Source organism: Dunckerocampus dactyliophorus, chromosome 7 (assembly GCF_027744805.1).
Source record: "Dunckerocampus dactyliophorus isolate RoL2022-P2 chromosome 7, RoL_Ddac_1.1, whole genome shotgun sequence".
NCBI lineage: Eukaryota > Metazoa > Chordata > Actinopteri > Syngnathiformes > Syngnathidae > Dunckerocampus > Dunckerocampus dactyliophorus.
Genome location: NC_072825.1, coordinates 12727097 through 12749946, shown reverse-complemented (window position 1 = coordinate 12749946; position 22850 = coordinate 12727097). Strand labels below are relative to the sequence as shown.

The window sequence follows — 22850 nt, the reverse complement described above, 5'->3', positions numbered from 1 at the left end:
AGAATCGAACCCAGGTCTTCCCGATCTCCAGACTGTTACTGTGTTGGCCAACATGCTAACCACTAGACCACCGTGCGGCCCCATTTTTAACCATATTTATAAAAAAAATTGAACACTGCAGCTGCAGGACTCACTGGTGTTACTGGGTGCAGCACACTCTCATGCAAGTCACATAAATAAACAGTTAGTGAATTCCTGGTAAGCGCATCATGACAGTACACAGGTTTCCAGGCTTAGCAATGTTTGAAAGGAACACACACCTCTTTCAAATTGTAGTATTTCATGGCACATTTACAAGCCATGAAGCCAACAGTATCATTATGCACAAGTTGCTAACCGGCTGCAATGAGCAACACATGTAGCGCTACCCAAAACACTGTATTTTCAGAGTAGTTGAGCATTAACACTACACGTCGTATAAACCAATCTGCAAAAAGGCATAACTTTCAACGTTTGTGTAAGCCTCACTTCAAACAAAACTGTCAACACTTCCATGTATTTTTTGGGGGGTGGAAAATATGCCATATTGGCCCTTAGAGTTTGAGAGTTGCGGTCCATATTTTATGTGGTGCATCTGTACATGCAAACCCAAGGTAATGTAAAATAAAGATTTTTTTTTCGAAGACTAGGTGGGACACACACCAGTCAGACTAGATAGGACAGCTCTAGTCTAGCTCATGCTAGTTCTTTGAGCATGAACTAGACTAGAGCTAGGTTTTAACTGATCCCTGATCGTTTTACTTTTTTCATTGAACTATTGTTATTGATCTGTATTACTGCTTGGACTTGAAATTTTGCTGCTTGGCCAGGTCGCTTTTGAAAAGAAGATTCTATAGCTCAATAAGCTCCACCCGGTTAAATAAAGAGCTGTTTTATCTAGTCTTACTTAGCCTTTGAGTATGGACTGATGAAGCCTGCTAAGATGGGAGGCGAAACGTCTTCTAATACAACCTGAACAGTCCAGTTATTTGACTGAGTGAGTGACATATCAGCATGCTTCATGGTGACGTATCAGCGATTTTTTTCAAATACAATGGGAATGTTTGGAATGCTGTTGGAATCCCGTAAGAATATTTAGAATGCAGTCGGAGTGCAGTTAGAATACCTTACAAATGTCATTTGATATTTTCTCCCCCTCAAAAGTTTTTAGCATGCTCAAAACATTTGGGCCGGCCACGAGAATGGGCACTAAGATTCGGAATGCACTCAGAATGCAGTCATGCATTTCAACTATCCAGGAATAAACCAGAAATTTTAAACGGCAGTCTGGATCATTCCAACCTATTGCGTGACTAGAGAAAAAAGTAATTAGTAATTTCAGGTCACTGATACAAATACTGTGCATTTATAGGCGGTACGAATGTTCACTGAGACTGTTAACAAGCCTCAGTATGTGCTGCTGAAGTTCTTAACTCTTGCAGCATGGTGTAGAGCACATGCATTCATTGGCTTTTTAAACTTATCGAATGCACGTGTACAGCTCAAGTAAAAATTCATTTCACCAGTAAAGGAGGAGCCCTGCGGCAAAGACAAAATACTGTGATCTTAAAAATAGAACATTCAAATAACGTGCAAAGGAGCTTATTTTGCAGCGATGCGTGACTATTATTTCATATTTTCTCCTTTCCAGGCTGACCTGCAACGGTGCTTCTACAATGTCCTACTTGCAGAGTGAGAACAGGTTCCAAGACTTACATAAGATAAACCCCCTAACCTCATTGACACTAATCTCTGAGACGAGATCACCTTCCACGCTCACCCTTCCTCCCGCCTTCTGCACACTCCCACCTCCATGGGTGTGTATTCTCCTTACAGTTGTTCTTCCACCTTAATCCCACCTTTACCCTCATCCTTCAGCTCCATTCAGACGTTTCAGCGCCTTATTTTCATCACCATTGATCCAATCAGAAGGGGTGTTCTTTGCAGGAATCCTTAAATCATGAGACAACAACAACAAACATGACCTCCTCCGGGGTTTCTCGCGCTGCACTGACACCTCCTGTCAGCCTTTGTTTGTGTGTGCTCGATTGTGTTTATTAAGAGGTCAACCTTTTGTTCAAAACATGTTTCACTCCACAAGACTCACACCGCTATATATACATATATAATAACCAAAATAATAATAGATTTAATATAGTAATAATAGTAACATTAAAAATGATTTCCTTGGGGTGAATGAGATGTGTTTTGTGAGGAAAAAACAGCCTATGTTCAGAGGATTTTTTTAAAAACAAAAATCCTCAAAGTGGTCAGCCTTGAATGCTGAATTGCAAATGTGTGGGGATCCACTGTACCAGCCAGCTATCTAGCTAAAGTATATATATATATGTACGGACTGTATCGAACACAACTTAGAATGACAAAGATATATTCTGACAGACGTATTAAGCACTGTTGAATGTGAAGGCGCCGAGGCAGATTTCTTCTTATCTCACATCACACAAGGCTAAAATCTGATTGGACGAAAAGCTAACAAAAACCCACAACACAGGGAAATATCAGCATTTCTAACATGCATTGCGCTGGTGTATAACACGCAGAAATTTGAGCTCTGTTACAGGAAAGGGTTCAAAGCTGCTTTGGGGGGCACACACTGCACACATGAGAACCGTAATTCATTCATGGGGCCGCACGGTTGGCCACACAGTCAGGAGATGTGGGTTTGAATCTCCGTCGGACATCTCGGCGTGGAGTTTGCATGTTCTCCCCGTGTGTGGGTTTTCTCTGGCTTCCTCCCACATTCCAAAAAAGTATGCATGTTAGGTTAATTGCCGGTCCAGTCCAGGGTGTACCCCGCCTCCAGCATGCACCCGCAACCCTTTGAGCATTAAGCGGCATAGAAAAAGGATGGGTGACTAGTACAGGCCGTCCGAGAATAGAACCATGCAAACTAGCTTCATCCTGTTGTTGTTTTCCAGTCCTGTAGGATGACGGCCATAAGGTTAATCTCTGCAACGTAAATGCTGAAATAAGGACAGCGTCGGATACTTGTGCACAATCTAATGAGATCAAATCCAAGAGCTGTAATACCGCTATAATAGTGTCCTACAGAGCAATGTTAACTTCACAATGTCCTCATTAGGATTGTAGCGAGGTACACCCTCAGTTGGTCTCTAGTCAATATTACGTTATTGTTATTATTGTTGTTATTATTATCAAGAGCACTATGCTGTGGGCCTGACTCTCTGTGTCCTGTGAGTGACATTTATTTTAACTCTATAGCTCTATAATGGCTTTCAACAGTGTATAAATGTCTTTCCATCATAACTTTTTACATGCTTGGCAAGAAGGAAAGATTTGCTCTCATAAGGTCTGCTCGTCCTTATCACAATCTGTGATAAGGGGGAAAAAACTGCTCAAACGTCCCAATTACTGAGACTAGATGCCACATTTTATAAGCCACCCACCAGCGAACACCACCAGCCCAGCTGGATCAAACCCAGCAGTCAGTATAGTAAAGTCACCCTCTAAATGTCTCTAGCTTCTCCATAAAACCTTCATCTGGAAAAAAATCTTCAGGCCAGTTGGGAGGAAAAAACAATGAGAAATCCCAAGTAGAAGGTCACTCTCCAACCCCTGCAGTGGAAAAGCCATCAGAGAGGAGCCAAGCTCTCAGACAATCAGGAAGGACGAACTGGAAGATGAATGAAAAGTATCTCAACTATGCAGATAGCTTTTTGACTCTAAGGCAAAGCAGATAACTTACTCAGGGATTCATTCACTCTGTGGTCTGTTTTAGCTCTCCTCCTATGGCTCATAGAGTGTGTTCTTTCACAACTCACACAACTGGAAAGTTAAAATCACAGCTCCCTCAAATTAAAAGGGATTTATTGTTTGGTGCTCCAGCTCAAATTAAGGAGCTCAGATTTAGTCCCTTTGGCGTTTTTCCTACATAAAGATGACTTCTTTTGAGCAAACCACAAATGAGAAGGGCTTTTAACATAGGAATAAGTAATGTTGTGCTAGCAATTTTAGTTACAAAGAGTGCGTAAATGAAAAAGTACTTTTTAAAGCTTTGTGGTCAGATGATGTATTGTGAGGGTGACAGTCGTCTTGTGGTTCACACGGCTGACTTTCACGCAGCCAGCCTGTGTTTTATTCCCCCTGCCCCCTGAATATAGTATCGTCTGCTTTCTCTCCCACGATCAGCTGGTGTAGGTTCCAGCTTCCCTGCGATCCTGAACATTTGAGAATGCACAGATGATATTAGTATTATAGCGTGTTGGGGAGGTGTCCGCGTGGGCTACCCAGCAAACCTTGCGTTTGTGTTGATCTCACTGTCAGATAGTGGTTGGAGTTGATATCACTCTGTTTTTATGTGCTGTGTGAGTTAGAGTATATGCTAAGCTGATACTGCAAATAAAGAGCACTTTCTTCAGCAAGTTGAATTTTTCCTCTGACCATTTCCTGACTCGCTCGCTACAGTATTATATACTTAACTTTTAGTTTAATTAGTGTGTCCAATCATTTATTTCTAGTGTCTGGTGATAAGAATGTTGTTGCTCATACATCCTGATGCATTCTTTAAAATAGATTGGAGGGAAGTCTGCTGTTCCAGTGCTGGTATCCACACCCATCATTTGGTGTGAAAATGTAAAGTTGTGTCTCATATTTGCTTTTCCAAAGACATGGTTTGGCTGCCACAACATTCCGCTACGCCACTTAATAAATAATTTGTTCCATTGCTGAATATTTCTGAATGTATGTTATGACAGATAAATAAAATTAATGTATACAACGTACCGTATATTACCATGAATACGACACATTTTCCGACCCTGCTGACTAAAAGCCTAAAAAGTAAAAACGTAAAGTTGAGGTGCACTCAAAACTTATTTTTTGCAGTGCTCGATCCCCGCCCCATTAAAAAAAAATTTTAATTAGTAATGCACTATTACTAATTAAAATTTTTTTTGGAGAATGTGTCGTATGTACTCGAAATGTAGACTAACAAACACAGAATGATGGAAGAACAGTCGAACGAATGCAAATGTTTTCTTTATTCTCCTTTGACCACATTAAGTACGCATGCACCAGCCAATTCCAACTAATGTTAGAGTGAATAAATGTGCTGATTTTTAAATGTAAAGTTCTAAACTATAAACTATAAGTAAGTTGCCATAAGTAACTATAGCTACATGTATATTTGACCACAGCTATATTTTATACAGTAGGAGCTGCATTAAGGAAGGATAGAAGGGCATATACTGTAACTTCCTGTAACGTTGATTTGCAAAAATGGTGAGTGGTTCAAGTAGGTGTCATGGTGTATCTCTGTCTGGGCTGCGTTGAAAATTTTGTTGAATGTAAAAAGAAAAAAGTTGATTAGATGAATTGGCATGGTTTTACCCCAAGGTCCAGTTTACAGTTAATCTTATTGCAAAGAAAACCCCCACCATCCTTGGACTGTGGCAACTATGTCACGCAATGATGCATGACATTGCTGGACTAACACCAAAGATGCTTCTCTTCAGATAATTGTGTGTCTAGAATGTATTTTTTAAGCCTGCCACTCACATAATCACATATATTTTAAGGTTGTTCAAAACAGTGCTGCAGTACTTCCCATTGTTCTATTTGGCTGCCAATCCAGGCCTTCAAAAAGCGAAACCAAAATGAGTGATTGGAGACTGGGGCCTTTTGTTTTTGTTGCAAAGTTGCATTTTGTTCTGTGCTGGAAACCAATTAAGATATGAGCCTCTGGGTATGAGGGTCTAACCTCTGAGGCGATAGGCAAAAGACGGCTTTTCAAAACGCTGTCATGCATCACATCATGACAGCGTTGGGGGAGAGTCAGTGTTTTGCAAGTCTTTTATCTCAGGTCTCGAGCCAAGTCTCGAGTAAAGACGTGCAAGTTTAGGTCAAGTCTCAAGTCAAGACAAGACATGTCGAATCATGTCTTAGGCTTGACATTTTCGAGTCGTTAGCACCGTTTAGTGTTTACCAATGCCATTTTAACAAGGTAACAATCTATTAAATTTGACAAATGCAATGAATGCGTTGAATAAAATAAGACCAGTGTGACAAGACTTGAGTGCTGACGTAGCCGGTGGCGGAGCTACGGGGTGGCCAGGGGTGGCAGTGACCACCCTTGGTCACTCTCCGGCCACGTCAGTGGCCACCACCACGGCTGGGGGACAATTTTGACAAACCCCAATGGCCATCTAGGCAATTCAGGTGTCAACTTATTACCACCCCTGTGTGATTAATGGTCTCACCTGGCCCACCCCAATGAAAATTTCTGCCTCCGCCACTGGACGTAGCATTCAGGATTTATGTAATCCACACATTCGTTGTTTGTTCTTAAACCTGATTTGACGTTAATAGAATGAAGCAGGTTCAAGGGAAAATGCTAAAAATGACATAATAACGTTAGTTGAATACTTTGACTGGGAACACATTTACTCAACACCGTCACTGAAAATCTCATGTTTTCAAGTCATCCGACTAAAGTCTGATTCAAGTCCTGAGTCACTGATGTCATAGTCCAAGTCGAGTTGCAAGTCTGATGATATATTGTCGAGTCCGTAGTCGTCAAAATTGTGACTCGGGTCCGACTTAAGTCTATGTCACATGACTCGAGTCCACACCTGTTCTTATCAGTAAATCCTGCAAGAGCTCAGTTCAGTAAGCATTAGATGACATCTAGGTTTGTGTTTGGCTTTTCCTTCTGAATCTTTCCACACCTACAGTACACATAAAGAAGGAGCAGCCTTGGGGTGTTCAGAGACAAACACAAGAAGAAGATCCCCCTGAAAGTTACATGAAGTAAGTTGACTCACGTTGATGTAGCCTGTTTGCATGATTTCCTATGAAAATCGTGGACTGTGTTGTGTTCAACCCAAGAGATTCCAATGTAAAATCATACGGGTCTGCATGGTTGGTTTTGTGTATGAAAATAACTGATCAGCCTCAGTGTGTCAGTTGTTCCTGTTATGGCTGAGGTGAATGAGAGTAATGCGCTTAAATGAAAGCAATAATGATGTTGTCACATCTCCTATTAATAGCATTGTGTCATACTTTGAATCTGTTACTCAGGCTGAAGTGTCTCCGCCATATCCCTATGTATCTAGGACAAGTTGTCATGTGACTTGTGGGACTGTCAGCTCTACAGTATTGAAAAGAGTTTTATTTCAATCTGACAATGTACTCGGGTCCACGTTGGCCTTAGTCCTGATTGTCTGTGTATGGGTGGTGGGGGGTTGGGTGCTATTAAAAGCGAGAATTTGATGAGCAGGCAGAGATATTCATTCTACAAGAGCATTAAAGTCTGTTTTGGGGTGGATGCAAATCCCCTCACATTCAGCCACAGCTCTGTCTGGCAGCAGCCGGCTAGTTCTGGATGAGTTTCTGGTCGGGCCTACTGGGCCCAACAGGCCCTCTCAGTGGGGAACCGTTCTGAAAGCTGCTGAATGGCAACATCAGTGAAAAGAGACACTCTCACTCTTCTTTTTTTGTCAAAAGAAGAAAAAAAAAGAAAGTCTGGATGCATTTAGATGTGGCTCCTTGCTGCATTCCATGCACACCCCAGCTATATATTTCAGCCACATAAATTCGTGAAGATCTGGCAAGCGGCCTATCGCTCCTCTAATGTGAAACGGAAATCCCACTGATCGTCCCTCTGTTTGTCAAAGATCAATAAAGGAATCATTCAAAGCTTTATCGCAAAGTGCATACCTCTGCCGCTGCAGAAAAGTAGAATTGTCATTTTTTCCTTTTTAAAATCATCCGTGCATATTTTAGGACTTTTTTGTTGGCCCGCAAAAAATCCCCAGTGGTTTTTGTTAAATCCTGCTGACAGACACACACAGAGCTCAAACCTCAGTCTAATCATTGTGAAAACGTGTCAGCTATTTGAAGAAAACTGGGCAAAGGCATTATGAAATATTTACACCTGTCACGCTTTTGCTTTGACAAATGACCTCATGTTAGATTCGTTGACGCTGTGCAGATCAGTGGAGACCAAGATGCACTGTAATTGGAATGTTAATTATTGCTGCAGATGGAGCACCTGCAGAAAACGTAGGCCAACATGAGGAGATCATGCAAACGCCACATAAAAAGGTTAGATTTACTGATTTTACTTTACTTACTCTGTGTCTTTCCTGACTGTAAGGCGTTGTGTTAGAGATATTTATGACAAATGTTGCCATTTTCATGTTTTTTATAGTCCATAGTTCATAGCCCTGACCTTACGGGACAGTTAAATGAATTAAGAAAATTAAGAAATGGTATCAATCATTTTGTACTTGAACTGTTTTGTCAAAATGTCAAAAAAAGAATGACATTTGTATTTATTGACTAATATATATTTTTAGAATGAATACCCCTTAACACGTCTTTGAGTCTCTTGCAAATTTCATTCATTCCCAATTTTAAAAATCACTTTAACTCAAAATCTGGCCACGGTATAAAGAATTATGGGCAACCCCTGACCATTTGTTTTGTATTTTGACTTAACACATTTGACATTTTAAAAAAATCACTGATTCATTGTTTACTGAGCAGAATAAACAAAAGATGTATCAACTGATGATAATAACTGTCACATCGTTTTCAAAAATACAGCTGCATCACAGCATAAGCATAAACATCAGGGGTGTCCAACGTGCAGCCCAGGGGCCATTTTTTGTTTTATTTCTAGCCCTTGGCACAATATGCAATTAAACAAGAAAATTAGAAAAACTGCAACAAAAACGGGGGAGAAAAAAACAGCAATTTTAGAAGAATAAAAATGACATTTTAAGAAAGTCTTAATTTAATGAGAAAAATATCATAAAGGTGAAATATTAAAGGAAAAAAGTCGCAATATGAAAAACGAACAAAGCAAAGAATGAAGTTGCAATTGTAGAAAAATTAGGTAGGGTTACAATAATAAAGTCAAAAATATTATGAGATTAAAAATATAACATTACAAGACAAAACGTACAGGAAGACATTTGAACTATTTTTAAAAAACAAAAAAAGCGTAATGTAAGGAGAAAAAGTTCATACTAATAACACCCTTTGTGTTTGTTTTGTTTGGTGTGAGATGCAGTCTGTTTTTTTCTTTAAATATAAAAAAAAACGTCTCTGCATATCTACTGTATATGTGTTGGTTTAAAAATATATATAAAAGTGGCACCTACATGCTTTGATTTTTCAAAGGGTGGGTGGAAAAAGTTTGGACACACCTGGTATACATTGGGATGCAAAGCAAATAGGGCCTCCATTGTACACAGACCTGTCCACTACATTAAGATTGATGGTACAATAATCTATGGATCTGTTTGGTGAATTCCTGAAGAAATTCCACAACTATGCAATAGGGTCAACCAGTGAGCTTCAGGAGCAGGAGATACATAGTTTAGGATCCCCTTTGGCCTATCTGTATATGTGTGTGTACTCAGTTTGTATATACAGTACATATATACAGTCAGGGAAAATATATTAGACCACCCTTGTTTCTTCAGTTGCTTGTTCATTTGAATGCCTGATACAACTCAAGCTACATTAGTTTGGACAAATATAACAATGACAACAAAAATAGCTTATAAGAGTTCAATTATTTGGCAGTACAATGCTATAGCTACTCATGTAAGAACTTAAGGGATTTTGGTTATTGTCAAGAAAACCATGGAAGTTGCTAGATATCAGCTCTTAAATTAAACTCTTATGAGCTAAATTTGTTAATATCATTATATTTGTCCAGACAAATGTACCTTTAGTCGTACCAGGCATTAAAATGGATCAATAAACTGAAGAAACAAAGGCACTCTAGTAATTTTGTCCATGAGTGTATATGTTCTAATACGATCGGTACTTACAAATGGCCTCTTTATGTAACCGTCGAAATGGAGACTGAATTCAAAGGCATGACATGAGACCTTTAATGTGATTTTCATATGTTTTATTGATGAAACCATCTTTTCATTTTTGACCCATCGGACACGTGACAAACATAGCAAAAAGCTATTGAGAACAAATCCACTGAAGCCCAATCACAGATTCTAAAGCGCTGCATCATGTGCAGTCTCTGATACGTTGATATCTATATATAAAAAAAAATAACACTCATAAAAATATACATACAAGACAAGGATGTTTACCGCTGTTTTCCCTGTGTGTTTTGTAAAAGACTGCATCATGAGGAACATATGTCAGCTGACGTATACAAGACAATGCAGTAATCCACGATCTCTAATTGATAGGCACAATCACTAATAAACAGACTTCAGCTAGTAAGCTGGCAAAATGTCACTGAGTAAAAAAAAAAAAAAAAAAGGCAATACAATGCCTGCACAATCCAAAGGATTCCATCAATAAAGACAATCACCGAGAAGAAGAAAGAGAAAAATGGTGTGAGACAAAAAATGATTTCCTCAGCAAGAGGATTTATAGCAGTTTTGGCTTGGTTGTGTTCTTTAAATGTCACGATTCACTTTTTTTTACACACCGACAGGAAAGGCTGCAGCGTAAGTGGGTTGGCAAAGCTGAAGCGTGTATTCATATATGTACAACATCGCTTGGAATTCTGCAGAAGGGAGCTTTCGAAACAATTCATAGCAGCAACACCACAAATGTAACACTTCCTGAAGCTGATGTGACGGCATGTCATTTTTATCTTTTGCTTCCTTTTTTTTATTTTTAGAAGATAAAAAAATAGCACAATACTTTAGATCCCCGGAATAGAAAAAGTCATGAGGTTGTGATCCGGTACAGAGTGTGGTACGGTGGCCCTAGAAAGATAAACCCCATCACCAGCTGCACCCATCTCTCCCATTTCCTTCTCACTCATCTTTTTTTTTTTTTTTTCTCATCTCACGTCTGTCTTTTTATGCAACAAAACACCATCTTTAAGTACATGAACACATCAATAAATGATCTTAATCGATGTAAGGGCTACCAGTCACCAAAATATTTGGTATTTTCAGAGTCCTCAACAGAGCGTCTGCAGAGGCAAGCCTAGCTGGAGCTCTTGAGCAGCAGCTGAGGAATTCCCTGTCAGGGTGCTACAGCAAATAGTGTCTCATCATCTGAGGCGTCACGGCAAATATTCTTCAAGCAGGAAGCGTATGAGCACACTCACTTTTCCGATCACTTCGCAGCACCACCAAGGAGGCTGTTGTCGTTACTGTTTGTTATCACAATTACACAAAAGGTCTGTATTGGGAGTGTGGGTCCATTTGATGACAGATGTCTGCCATCAAGAGATTTAGTGCTCCTCACAAACATATGTGTGCATTTGCATACAATATTAAAGTGGCTCTGACCTATGTGAGCTATGAACATACTTGTCCCTAAAAGAGATGCATTCCCTTCAAAATATACATGCAACTTGCAGGTTTTCTGATGGTATTAATACTTTCATTAATACTTTAATGATTGTGTGGTTTGAGACTCATTTTATTTTTACACATAAGACCTATGCACACAATCTTAAAACATGTCATTTTTGCTTCTATCATCCTGCAAAACCCACTTTTATACACTCTAGTGATGCTCCAGTCTGTGCACAATCGCTCTCACACATTCACAAGCCTTCCTGGTGCTAATTCACATGAAAATAATCACACGGCCTGCTCTTTCTGAAGGGTCATAGGCACTTCAAGACACATTCACTTACACAAATAGATAGTATAGAGCTTCATATGTAATTTTCCCTCTAAAAAACAGGGTTTTATTGTAAAGAATCTAAAATCTTTGGTCTGTAACAACCATATTTATACCCAAATGCAAAGGAGATGTGGGTTTAATATCCAAAGGTGTTCTCCCAGACTGCCCTAACAGACTTCACCCACATTTAGTGGAGGGGGTCTTTGCAGAATGTGCTGCACTCATCACTTCCTGACTGAGGGGCAGCTCTGCCGACTGCAGTTGCACAGGTCCCCACATTTGCAAGGTTGGTGTGAGATATTCACATTGAGCCGACAGTTTTGTTATCTATCATTCATACTCAACGTATGAACACAAACACAAGCTTTGATGCAAAACATTTAAAAAAAAAAAAGAGAGAAGAGACCACTTTGCTGTCAGCTGTCAAGTTTGCGGTGGCAACTATGTTCCTGTTCAAATAAATCACCCCCTTCCTCCTCCGTCTTTTTTTTCCTTCTTCTGCTCTCCGCGCTGGCTCAGTTACAGGGCAGCCAGGTGGAGTAGGCAGGCTGCTGGCAGGCAAACACTGGCTGGACCTGTGCTATGTAGTAGTTACTGAAGTTGCCGTCTGCCACATACGGAGCCGGTTGGTAGTAACAGGTGACGTTGGCCACGTTGGGAATAACGTTCTGCTCGGCCAGAACGCGCACCGCCAACATGGCTATGAGCCCTAAAGTCTGCCGCCTCTCATGTCCCATGAGGCACACCGTGCTCTCGTTGACCACCCCATGGAGCGTCATCAGGTAGTCATACTTGCGGTCCTCCAGGCCCACAAAGTGGTTTTGAAGGTAGGACTCCAGCTTGCGCTGCTGCTCTCCGATGTCAGGGAAGTCAATGAAGAAGCGTGAGCACATGTAACGCTGAAGGGACTTCATCTCGGACTCCGAGGCGGCCTGGAAGCCCCTCACCAGCAGGTGGCAGTACTTCAGCAGGCCGCCGCCTCGGATCTCCTCTGGGTTCCGGGTGCAGATGATCTTGTGGCGTAGGTGATCCAGGGCTTCACCGAAGTCGCCGTACACGCTCTCGCCCATGATGGTGGGGTGGAACGTAGCAGTCATGGCATTCTCTGAGCACTCGTAGAAGAGCAGCAGGGAGTCCAGCTTGATCTGGAAAGAGTCCACGCTGAACTCAAACTGACGCCGAAGAGAGTCCACAAACTTCAGCTCCACGTTCTTGCCCCGGTTGTTGGAGAGGGAGATGAGGCTCCAGCGGTCCGAGTCGTTACACACCTTCACCATCTTCTGCACGTAGGCTTCCTGCATGAGGCAGAAAGAATGTCGATTCAGTAATAAATAACAATGTTATTTCTGTCTGGAAAGTTGTCATGAATGCACCTGTCCTGACCCTCATAATTAAAAGCAAAGAATGTGCTGGGATATGAGATCTAGCTGGCTGAGCTCGGGTTACCCTTCTAATTGGTTTAGCTCAATCCTCTTAGGCACTCTTTACTATCACCAAACTCATCTAATTGCACATTAAGCTCGCCCACAATGGCCGTTAATTCTAGTACAATTAAACCATACCACATTTCAATTGAACAAAAAAGTACAAAGTATTTGTGGAGGCCAGGGGTTACCAAAGTGAGGCATGGGGACTATTTGTGAGGCACATCATAGAAATCAAATCAAAAAATCTAAAAATGAGAAAAATATCAAAGTTTGGTTGTGAGTCTGGTGTACGCCTACCTTTAAAGTTAAGGGGCTAATCCTCTCTTTATTCACACAGTCGGGTAAAAAGTCCAGGAGACAGTCCAGAACAATGTCCTTCACAATCTGGAAGTCGCTTTCTCCTTTCATATCTGCACAAAATATGAGGTCAAGGTCCTTGAAGCCCAGTCCGCTGTCTTCATGCAGTATGTGACTGGCTGCAGAGCCGTTTAACCGGACGTCCCGGACGTGGATCTCTCTCTCCTCCATCCTGCTGCGCACCACTTTGACAATCTGCCGGGGTTGCATCTGCAGCGTGGGGAAGTTCCCTCGTCCGTGGATGGGGATCGTCTCCGTCAGGATGGCGTCCAGGCGCTGCACTTGCTCCCAGCTCAAGACACTGACGCTGCCGCCTTCTGTTTCAGGAAGGCGGCTGCTAGTGGAGCTATTGTCGCCCTCTGACATAGTAATGCTGCGAAACGCCTTAATTGTTTAATCAAAAGAAGCGAGATCAAATGCGTAATTACGCACGAAATCAGTTCCGCGGCGTAACAGGATGTGCATCGAATCTCAGCATTTAAAAAAAAACGTCCAAGTGGTGTTTAACACGAAAAATAGTGGAGAACCCCCAAAATGAGAATATAGCAACAAGTGACCTGCAGATCCGAGAGGCGCCTGCAGCGAGGAGCGCGAAAGTGCAGTCAAGTGAAGAAGACAAGACGTTCGGCTGTGGCCCACAAAGATTGACTCCAGTGCTGCTGTGAATGAGTCCGAGCAGTGTGCATCACAGTCTTTGAAGGTGCGTTATGATCCAGGAGCTGCTTTGCTTTTCCGGCTCCATCGCTCAAAGGCACGCCTATGATTTGATCAATTTGCATGAATAAGTTGCTCCTCGCGTAGCACACTTTGGCACACTTCTCCCAACGACCATCAGCGCTCCGCAAGAAGAAGCGTGCGTCCTCCAAAGGGACAGCCTTCACACATTTTTAATTTCTTCTCCCTTCTGCCAAGAAATGCCCCGCTTAAAGCAACATGTGCGCGTCTGACGTCCAACTTGCTTTCCTGGAGTCTATCTAACGCCATATATTCCCCTACTGATCAGGAAGTTAACTGTTACCTGCCCACTTAACATTACAACCGATCCGAATGCCGATATTGCCGATACCGACGGCAGCGTCAGTTTCTGATTGATACTAGCATGATTACATCGATGTTTTCAGTTCTCGTCTATGTTTATTTTTTTGCTGTGTTCATATTATTACATTGCTGGTGTTGTTTAGCTTATAGTTTGTTATGTTTTATTGAAGGCAAAATCACAAAAGCATTCAAGCAGCTTGAAAAATATTAAGTTAAATATCGCTATCAGTATCGATCTCTGCACTGTCGCCCTGTGGTTACTTGGTATCAGATCGATACTCAAATGTGCAGTATCGCTTACACCTGAAATACTGTACTGCAATGGTTCTCAATTTGAACAGAAACGCTTTCAGCTCCTCCCGCGATTTGAAATAGTATTGAGAACACGGATATTTTAATCTGTAAAAAACACTCTATGACTTGCTGGCATCAGCACTGCCAAGCATAAGTAGAGAAATAAACAGACGTGATTCTTTAAGATGTGATTCTTGATGTGACTTCCCAAACACACGCTGTGCCAGCGAGACACCACTTTCCCGTTTTGCCACGAATTATTTCTTGAACTCAATAGTGTTTATCACCTCAGTAACCCAGAACGGAGCCAAAGAAAGTTTGAAGTTGCAGCATTTTTTATAAAGAAGGTGAAAAACACTACTGACAAAACAGCAAAATGGTGTCTGTGTCGTGTCTTGCTGCCACATGGTGTCTTTAGGAACACTCACATCAAGAATCACGTCTTTAACGAAGGTAAAAGTAACTTTAAATGTTCATTTATCCCTTTTCATTTATCACTGGTTAACATTTACAGTTATTTTAAGCATGTAAAAATACAAAAACGTGTTTGTGTTAACATTTTTGAGAGTCACTCACCGGCGCCATCATAGATGCGCTACATAGCTGACTTCAGGTTTCCTGGTTGCCATTTTGTTAGCAAGCTAGTTTCTTTGCAAGAAGTGAAGGACCAAGGTTCCACTGTTCTCTGGAAGAACCAGGTTTGAAGCCTGAGGATGCCGTTTCACTGTTGAAGTGGTACGTTTTTGGCTTCTTACTTTGTCCTTCTTCCCCACTCCGTTTGAAACCCTTTATTAAGTTTAGAATAAATAAATTGGAGGCTAGCTAGTTAGCTCCCTAGCATGCTACGCTTAAAGCCATGGCCGTCTCTTGTGTCCCTGCAGTGATACCATAGCCTGCGCATTAGCAATGTGGTTTCTATGCTAACTACGAAAATGTTCCATTTGTTAATATTGAATCTTACCTCGCGGAAATTCACTTCTCACGGTTGGGACTGTAACCAATTAACCACGATAAACGAAGGATGACTGTACACTCAGATTTGTCAATGAACCACTCATGTAAGTCTCCATCCACATAGCTTCCTTTCCTTTAACAAGTAAATATAAAGGTAGTGGGTATCACATTTAGTTTAGGGGTGTCCAAAGTGCGTCCCAAACTCCATTTGCAGCCCGCCGCTCATTTATTAATGGCCCACGGCGCAATCTAAAATGAAAATAAATAATAAATAATAAAAAACCCAGCAAAAATGAGGGTGAAAGAGAAAAAGGTTGACAGTAATGACAACAAGCTGAAATGTCCATAATAACATGTGATGTCTTATCATTATAGGTAATGTCTACACAGGTTGCTTTAAGCCTGTTTTCCAAAATTAAAATAGTTTTTCAGTATGAGGCCCTACGTGGAATAAGTTTGGACACCCCTGAACTAAACACTGAACCCTCAAATATTGCAGTACCGCCTCCTACAGGCTGGGTTAGGTCTTCTGATGCAACTTGGTGACCAAGTTCTCTCCTGTGAGAGAGCTAAAATGATGTCTCCTTTCCTTGTTTATGTGCTACTTTAATGTAATGTGTGAGGGGTGTCCAGCAACCCTGTCAGGGCTGGGCAACAGTATTTGGCAGCGTAAAGCTCTGCGTCACTAACAACCACTCAGGTCTCTAAAGCCTGATTATCTGCTTAACTCAGTGTGGCCCATACAGAAGCTGTGTCGATATATTGCCACATACGTCCCGCTACGTTCTTTGTAAAATACCGAAGTTAAAGTAGGTACTTCATCAATGAGCGCAGCGGGTGAGCGCTTAGCACTTGGATTGTAGGATTGCATTTAATGAAATGCCACTATAGGTGTGAATGGTTGTGTGCTTGTCTCATGTGTCCACCTGTACCCCGCCTTGCATCCTAAGCCAGCTGGGATAGACTCTAACCTCTGCTGAGGGTCAAAGGAAAGCTGGAGCCTATATGACATCTGACTTGGAGTAAGAGGTGGGGTGCGGCCTTGGCTGAACCGCCTGTCAATTTCGGGGCAGATGGGTTTACTTTCCGTTCTTTTTGTTTTTTTTTTTTTTGTACTCATACTTTGCTATCACGTGTGATAGTCAGGTGAATCACAAAACATTGATATTGAATTCCACATCTGGAAATGTACATGGAACTATTAATCAGTGACAAAAGACGGAATGCAACTTATTCAATGTGTTTCCCAGGTGTAGAGAAATGCTTGCTATGAATTGACCCCACCCCCGCGATTTCACAAAACAAAATATAAGTACTAAACCCAAAACAAACAACAGGTATTCACATATTAATACATATTATTTATGTTGGAGTGGCCTGAAATGCAGGGATATAATAATTATGTCACAAAACGGAAGGAAGCATGAAAAGGATACACAACGTTCCCTGTTGGGATATACTGATGTTTTTCCCTGTCATTTGATGGAATTGTGGCCAAAACCACACAGCTGCTTCAACTATGGAATGTGAAAAATATTTCAAAATTATATATACGTAAGTTTCCGGGCCGCACGGTGGTCTGGTGGTTAGCATGTCAGCCTCACAGACTGGAGACTGAGGGTTTGAATCTCTGTTGGAGGATATCCGTGTGGAGTTTGCATGTTCTCCCTGCACATGTGAGGGTTTTCTTGCGGGTACCCTGCCTTCCTCTCTAATTCCAAAAACATGCATGTTGGTTCATTTGGAGAGTTAATTGGATTAATTGGAGACTAATTTGTCCATAGGTGTGAAATGTGCCCTGTTTATCCACACAAATTTCATCCGTCAATTACTAATCAGCCTACCCGAAGGTATAGCACATTGTAAAAGTCAGCTTTCAAAATCAATAAAAAATACTAACGTTGGTTACATAGTAAACTTAAAATAAGAAAAAAAAAGAGAAAGTTTGTCAGTCTAATCTCAAAGAAGACAGTCTGTAAATACAGTATGTGTCATATTCAATTACTGGACTTTTGTGCTTGAGCCTAAATTATGCAAGTGTAATATCACAAGTGTGACAAAGTGAATATTTCCGATTTCATAATATTTGCGTTATGATTTTCACTGTTCAATAAAATGGCTGTTCTCCATATAGCCTGTAAGAGAGAGGAAATATCTTGGGGAAAAAAATGACTTAAAACACTTATACGCCCGCACAACGCTAAAAACCTTCAGCATATCTGTATCTGGGGTCAAAGTATGGAACAGACTGAGTGAAGAACTCACACAATGCACTAAAACGACCCAACTCAAAAGACACTACCAGTAGTTGATGTTTTAAAAATATAAGGAAGAACAATCATGAACCACAGATTGAATAGTCTATTGATGAATTAGCTATTGGATGTGAAACAAAGAGGGGGTAGGATTGAATAAGCTCTGCTTCCTCCTGCTCCTTTTGGACATTTGGAATTGTGATATAGGAGGTATACTGATGTGAAAGAATGGGAAGAATGTTCAAATAAATCATATTTCCATATCCATGTATCCTGATTTAAAAAAATTACATTACAAGAAATTAGCTGTTCATCAGCTGATCAAAAGTTTAAGACCATAGCTAAAAAAAACAAACAAAACAAAAACTGAAATAGAAATCAAATGTTCAAAAAAGGACTCAGTAATGAGTAGTTGCGCCATTCTTGTTAATCACCTCTAAAATTGGTTTGGGCATGCTTGGTGCCAGTGTTTCCAGGAGGTTAGCAGGAATGTTGTTCCGGGTGGCAAAGATGGCTTCCAGGAGGGCATCCACTGTCTGGAATTGATGTCCATTTGATGCAGGATGGTCCAAAAGAGTGACGTTATTCCTCTGGAAGACGTCCTGTCAGGTGGGCATTGTGAACCACAGCGTTGTCCTGTTGAAAAAGCCATTCATGACCCACACCGAGGTCCTTTAGTCATGAGGGATGCCCCCAGCAACATCTACACATAGCCAACTGTCATTTGACAACCCTGCACAACCTGAAACAGCAACTTCCCTACTTATCAAACCTGGCTCCATGTGATTTTTCCTGCTTTCCCAAGCTCAAGTGAGTCATCAAGGGGACCCGTTTTGAAGACTTGGACGACATCAAGATTGCCATGACAACGGATCTGTCGAATATCAAATACAATATCAAAATGGCGTCTGAATTCTTTGACTTCTCAGTATGAGTGCCTAAATTGAACAAGTTTGGACACCTGTGATCTAGTATCTAGTATTTAAAATATAAAACCTGATATTACAATAATTACTGAAAATGATTGATCTTTGCCGTAAGGAAGCAAACAACCACACTCTTTTTTTACATTGAGTTTGGCAAAGTAGCTTTTTGTTCTGTTGTTCCAATATGGAAGAATGAGCCATTGGGCAGCTGTAAGTCGACATCTGATTTTTACCCATTAGTGATGTGACCCAAAGTAAACATCTAATAACTGCATGTCATTTTGATCAAAAACAGTCAGAAACGGTTGCAAAGTGTCTAGGGCCCCACTAAAGGTGACAACTGCATGAGAAAACATGATTGACTGCATTACTTCAAGACAAAGATCCACTCATTTATGTCCCTATAGTCTCCTTTCACAGAGATAACAGGAATTCCAGGTTGACTTTTTTTCTCCTGGCTTTCCGTGAGCTCATCTCACTGCAGTTGAGTATACCAGACGTATGACTGACAATAATGTCATTCCCTTCCTGCTTTTCAATCAAAATGCTAGAAAAAAGAAAAAAATATCTGCAGAATCGCTGCGCTGTCAAGAAAATGTGTGGGGGGTCTCTGGAGAGAATCCGCTGCAGTAATCAATCCAACACAGAGGACCCCTTTATTTCAGTTGAGCCCAGTGGGGGTGGTGTGTTTGGTCTCATGTTATTCTTGCAGATTAAAGCTTAAAGGTTACTGAGACGATCATGTTTCACAGGGAGATAGGGAGAACCATCTCACCCAATAAGGTCTTTGGAAGCTTGCAGGCTGCGGCTCCACAGATAGCGAATAAGTCAATAACTGCTAAAGCACTCGAACAACTAATACATGTGACAGACACGCCGTAAATTTGGTACTTCAGGTTTGAATCCGCTGTCAACATGCATTCACTGGATCCAGATACTCCCTTATCTGGAATTCAAGTAACTACTGCAAATGAACATTAATACAGACAAGACAATTAAACACATTTGGATGGTTCCTCTTCAATTGGAACTAAACCAGACTACAATCATCTGTCATAAGTGACTGCTTAACTCACACCGCACTACTGGTCAATGTGTTTCTATGTGGACAGAGATTTATTTTACAACTCCACTTGTGTGGCTGGACGGCAGTGGGGGAAATGTGTGAAAATATAGACATGGCCACTGAGTAATGATTCAGTTGTGAAGTCACATTTTTAAATTCTAAGAAAAGGAGAAAGCAGAAAAGGCAAAATTGGATGAAACTCAACAGAGCAACTGAGTCAGACCACCTTCCAACAATAGCTCCACGTGGCTCTTAGTGCAGAGCTGCCCAACCAGAATTCAGACGACATGGAAACACTCTAGGAGACGCTCAATGACCATCACAAATTTCTGCAAACCAATCCTTAGTCAAGCAGCAAACTTTTATCACCTGGCAAAATTACCTCACCTGCAAGACTAGCTGATGCCAAAACAAAGCAGGCTGGAAACTGAAGAACCTCTGGTGAACAAAGAAGGCTCTGGAGACCCAGCAGTTCACAGATTCTGGAGATCCCAGAGGTTTCCTAAATACCTCGGTGCACAACTCAGGGATGCCTCAGTCATCAATCCCTCCCTCCCCAAAAAAAGCATTCTTCCCCAAGTGGTTTTTGCCTGCTTGCCAATTAGAGAAAAAATGTAAAGAACAAACTCAACCACACTACATTACCTTCAAAGGCCCCAACAAAGCTTTTGACACATCAGTCTATGACTAATTTTGGGAAAGCAGCCCAGGAAAGTATATTTGTGTCTTGCGACTGCTGCATTACAACAAGTCTGCCACTGTACTCAATGGCAGTCGAAATGAAACAGAGCCTTTCAGGGTGGACCACTTCCCATACCTTGGCAATGTCCTGTCTTCAAATGCCGTGCCAGTGGAGCTTTCTCAAAGCTCAGGAAAAGAGCGTTTGAGACCATGACCTCCTGGCAAAGACCAAAATCCTGGTCTACAAAGCAGTTGTGCTCCCCACCCTTCAGAAAGTCAGAGGTCCTTACAATATGTTGGCAAGATGGGTGCACTAATAACAGGATGCTAGTAGCATCTCCTCAATCACTGTCACCATCACTGCCAAACAGCAGCATAGTTGAACTGGTCATGTGATCTGCACACCTACCTCACTAATCAAGTCCAACTTGTTAAAGCAAAACAAAAGAAAACGTGCAGGGAAAACCTCAAAACAAACAAAGAAATGTCACATAGACCTTAAAACCTGGGAGGACACAGCATCAAACATGGTGAACTGGTAAAATCTTGCCCACGAGGAGGCTGAAATGTATAATAACGACCTCCGCCATGCTGCACAGACACTTAGACTCAGAAAAGAAGTACGCATCCAGCCAACTGACTGAACTCACACCCACCACTACTTTTCCTATCAACACTTCACAAGAATCAGGTCCAGGATTGACCTCTACACTCATACTCGACCACGAGTAACCAGCAATGAGCAAACACACGTCAAGACCACTAAGGTCCAGAATGCAGGTTCAGGCAACACTCTTTACAGTGAAAGGCTGCCCTAAACCCCTAATGATCTCTGACAAGCTGCCAGTAGAATGACGGCCATGGAGAGGTCAGGTAATCCAAAGATAACTGGCTCCATGTCCACTAAATAGGATTGGGAGGCCAAGATGAATCTCTACCTCCATCCGACTGAGACGAGGAAAAGGAACTAAGCAGCCGGAAGACTCTTTGAGCTGCGGGTCAGCATGTGAACTGAAGACAATGTATTAATAACTCCTAATCAATGTTTAAGCTATGACAGGTGGCAATCACAAAGTCATTCTGGAGTTCATTCAAAGGTCGAGCTGAATGGCTCAGAGTTTAAGTGTGAGCTGCCATCAGTTAGGGCTGCAGTCTACAACTCTGACAAAATACGGAAGAATTGTGGTTTACAGCATCGCCATGGATGCAGTCGCAGCAAAGCCAAGTCATAGATTGACTGACAGTTACACCTTTTGTAGTAGAAATCAATAGAAAGCCTCCAACATAATCACAAAGTTGAAAGCTAAGACAAGCTCACTCAAAGACAAGTCATATAAATAAATCACTTTCAAAGTCAAAACATAGCAGAATGATAATGCAGTTTCAATTATATTGGTGACTTTGAGCATTATTGAAAAAGGAAGTAGATACGTTGAGTGATCACAAGCATGGCTGAAAATACCAAGGTGACTTCTAAATCTCTTATGCCATATATTTTATTGTAATCTCCTAGATGTAATGGGTTCATCCTTGACCCCTGCAAGTACCCAGGATCAGCCCTGTAGATTCTGCAAAATCCTGGCAACAACTTTTATTATTGGAGTTTGACTGACTTTTCCATTCACTCATTTCTATTGCGTCCCCGACTGTATCGCTTTAGCATGAGTGATATTGAAATTTGCCGAATCCAAAGAGTCAGGCTGGATGAATGGAGAGTTTGACTTCAACCTTGCCTTGGCACTATTCAATTCAGGGCAGGTAGGAAGTTATTTCATTGTGTCTGGACCATCGCCCTTTGCCCATAAATAATAGAGACGTTATCCCCACAGTTTGGAGAATGGCTGCATAACTTTCCCATCTGGTTGGCAGGAAAGATAGCCAAGGGTCTGTCCTCCCCCATTTCCCTACAGACAGATTGTGTGCAGTGTCCTCCATTAAACCATCTCAAATACATGTGCACACCCTAACACAATAAAAGGTTAGTTAACTTTGAAGGCTGGACACCTTCTCTATTGCAGTCTATAAATAAAAAATTCCAAGGTGGAGTGTGAGAACCATGGATTTTCCACCGAGGGCACATTCTGAAAAACTGAGGGATGCAGGGGGGTCTACTTTGATACATTTTGTACATTTGAAGATGCTAAAACCTATCTAATGTAGGTCAGGATATGTTGAAGAAAACCTCGACATGTTAACGTTTGTGTTGTAGATGACAAAGCAAGTAGTTAAATGTGTAATACCTAACAATCTATTCATT

At 41.3% G+C, this 22850-nt stretch overlaps 1 protein-coding gene across 1 annotated transcript; it reads right to left on the bottom strand.

The window, feature by feature from the left end:
• Positions 1-9888: 9888 nt before the first annotated feature.
• On the bottom strand, positions 9889-22838 carry tent5aa (terminal nucleotidyltransferase 5Aa). The gene is made up of 2 exons (XM_054781559.1): positions 13320-22838; positions 9889-12890 (listed from the first exon to the last, which is right to left on the bottom strand). The coding sequence occupies exons 1-2, from the start codon at positions 13743-13745 to the stop codon at positions 12111-12113; spliced, it is 1206 nt and encodes a 401-aa protein (XP_054637534.1). The 5' UTR covers positions 13746-22838; the 3' UTR covers positions 9889-12110.
• Positions 22839-22850: the final 12 nt, after the last annotated feature.